General features: G+C 43.5%; 1 protein-coding gene across 1 annotated transcript; it reads right to left on the reverse strand.

Annotated features, from left to right (window-relative positions):
- Nucleotides 1-470: 470 nt before the first annotated feature.
- On the reverse strand, nucleotides 471-1,901 carry LOC112961840. The gene is made up of 2 exons (XM_026057432.1): nucleotides 1,422-1,901; nucleotides 471-1,292 (listed from the first exon to the last, which is right to left on the reverse strand). Exons 1-2 carry the CDS (start codon nucleotides 1,854-1,856, stop codon nucleotides 864-866), a joined length of 864 nt encoding a protein of 287 aa, XP_025913217.1. The 5' UTR covers nucleotides 1,857-1,901; the 3' UTR covers nucleotides 471-863.
- Between the last annotated feature and the right edge of the window lie 765 nt (nucleotides 1,902-2,666).

Here is a 2,666-nt window from a genome sequence, read left to right on the forward strand (position 1 = left end):
TGCTGCAATAGTAGCCTGCTCAGTGAGCCTATCATTGATGTCCACCCGAGTTGGCCTGAGCACACTAATATGCCTTAATGGCCCTGACCAACCTTGTTTCGGAGCCCCAAACGCACCTGCTGCCCAGGGGCTCYATTTGAAGCTTGGGCAGGTCCCTGCCCTGACAGCTSTTTTACCACACTTGGCTCCCGGCTCCCCATCCCRTTGGGAACAGCCTAACTGGCCTCCGGGCCTCCCCAGGGCCAACTGGGACCCTTCCCCTCCAGCCTGTCGAGCTTCCAGGACCCCTCATAAACAGTCTGAACACTTCCACCCTGGTACAAGAACTCCAATGCCAAGTGCCTTTCCCAGTTCCCTGGCCCTACCCTGTTCCTGTGTCTTTCTTCATGCAGCAAGAACAGGGGATGAAGGAAGGCTGGAAGATCAAGCTCAGGAAAAATATAATTACWGCTGGAAACMAAAWATAGGACACAATGTAACAAAGCTTTAATCCTGCCCGCTGAGGACATTGAAAGAACAGAGCAAAAGACCCCAAATTCCTGGTATGCGCTGAAGGGAGCTGAGATCCGCTTGGCTTGAAAAGCACAATAAAATGGGGCMGCAGGTTCAAATCCCTCTTAGTTTGTGATCTCCCTTTAATGGKGATGTAGATGCTGATGCTTGTGAARCTCAGAAAGTTATGTTGCCGTAAGATGCTTAATAATTTGGACTTCCTTGCAAATGCAGACAATGTGGATCTGCACCATTTTCAGGAACTCTCCTCCTCTTTGAGACCTGAAGATATTTCTTCCTCATTCTGTGCTTCAGGCAAAGGCAAAGCCTGAGAGGTTGAGATCCCCTAGGTGCTGCTTCATAGCTGTGAGTTAATGGATGCAGCTGCTGCTCTCAGAGGACAGGACAGTTTTGCTGTGGTGCACATCAGTGCTGGATGGTGGCACCACATTTGAGGCTGGAGAATGGAGAACAGCCAACTCTTGCCCTTCATCGTTCCRCAACTTTTTAGTAATACACTTCACAGTCTTCCCTGCATTTTCCAACAGTTTTTTAAAATCTGTTTTTTTAAAAACTTCTGTAAGGAGAGGCTTGATTGTAGGCTCCAGGTGCTGCTTAATTATCTGCTCTGCAGTGTCTGTCGTGCTTTCTGTAATATATTCCTGTGTTCTTTCCTCTAATAGGAGCTCCAGCTGCTTTCTCCTATGTCTTTCTTCATCATTACAGCAGAACCAAAATGGGTATACAGTGTACAGGCCATAACCAACAACAAGAATAGTAAGAACAAACAGCCCCCAAACCTGAAAAAATAACAGATAAACAGAGAACAGATAAAATGGTTCCCATAGTGACAGATCCCAGAGTCTTCACACAGAGAGAAAAAGGTGAAAAGTAAAGCACCTAAAATCCTAGATTCCTAGGGCTCATACCTGGGAGAGTATGTAGGTATCAGTCGGTGATTCTGTTGTTGTGTTCTGTCTTGTCTTTTGAGTGCTGTTTCCTTCATTTACTGGAATCACACAGTCAATGTATCTTCCATCCAACAGCAGGATCACACACCAAAGTACAGCAGGTAAAAGTGCTCTGAAAATTAGATCAATTACCTGTGAAACTGAGTATTTCTTCGTGCAGCGAGCACAAGGGATGAAGGAAGGCTGGAAGATCAARCTCAGGAAAAATATAATTACAGCTGGAAACACAAAATAGGACGCAACATAGTAAAGCTTTAATCCTGCCCGCTGAGGACATTTAAACTCAGTCTCCATTATTTCTTCTACCACAATCATTATTATGGTATAGAATGGTACAGACAAAATATTATAATGCTTTTTCCAAGCACTGAAGAATTGCTTTCTGTCTGGCATATTCTTCAGTGGTCGATACTCCACTAACTCAGAGGACGAGAGAATTCTTCCACGGCTTTATCTCGTCTTATTATACAATTCCTGTTGCCGTGACTGCAAATGATTAAACAGCAGACGAGAAACAAAAGTGAAAACACATCTGGTAATTAAACCTGGATATGCCTACCATCTTTTGTGTAGATTAGAATTAYATATTTGTAGCTTACGCTCATCTAATAAAGAAATTGCTGGTGAAATGACATACAGGGAGGAAACTTAATATGCATATGTTATTGAAAACTGTGATAACTTTGAAACTAGATTATTTCACACAGTTGCACATTGGAAAACATTTTGGCAGKCAGGGCAGAAATCCAAAACAAGTTCTTGCAACGAATCCAGAGGTCAATCTTTTCRTGACTGTCACTAACCAGTGCTATTGTAACACCAGGACAGGGCTATTATGAAGTGTTAGAAATATCTTTCTTCATTACTTTCTCTACAACTCTAAGACACAAAGACAAGTTTGGGGCTTGACGTTCTTGCTATAATTTTCTAATCCTATGGCCTCTTCTCACAGGTGTACTGTGATAGGATGGGAGGCAACAAACACAAGCTGGAATGGGAAATTCTGATTAGATGCAAGCTGTTTTGTGGGGAGGGGGTTGGRTTTTTTTCTTTTTTCTTTTTAACCATGAGGGTGGTCAAATACTGGAACGAGGTGAGARATCTTCACCCTTGGAAGCGTTCAAGACTCTAGCAATCCGATCTAACTAGACCTACTTTGATCAGGAAGTTGGACTACAGGCCCTGGAGACCAGGGACAAAGTC

Source organism: Apteryx rowi, unplaced genomic scaffold (assembly GCF_003343035.1).
Source record: "Apteryx rowi isolate R43461 unplaced genomic scaffold, aptRow1 scaffold_1392, whole genome shotgun sequence".
NCBI classification, from domain to species: Eukaryota; Metazoa; Chordata; class Aves; order Apterygiformes; family Apterygidae; genus Apteryx; species Apteryx rowi.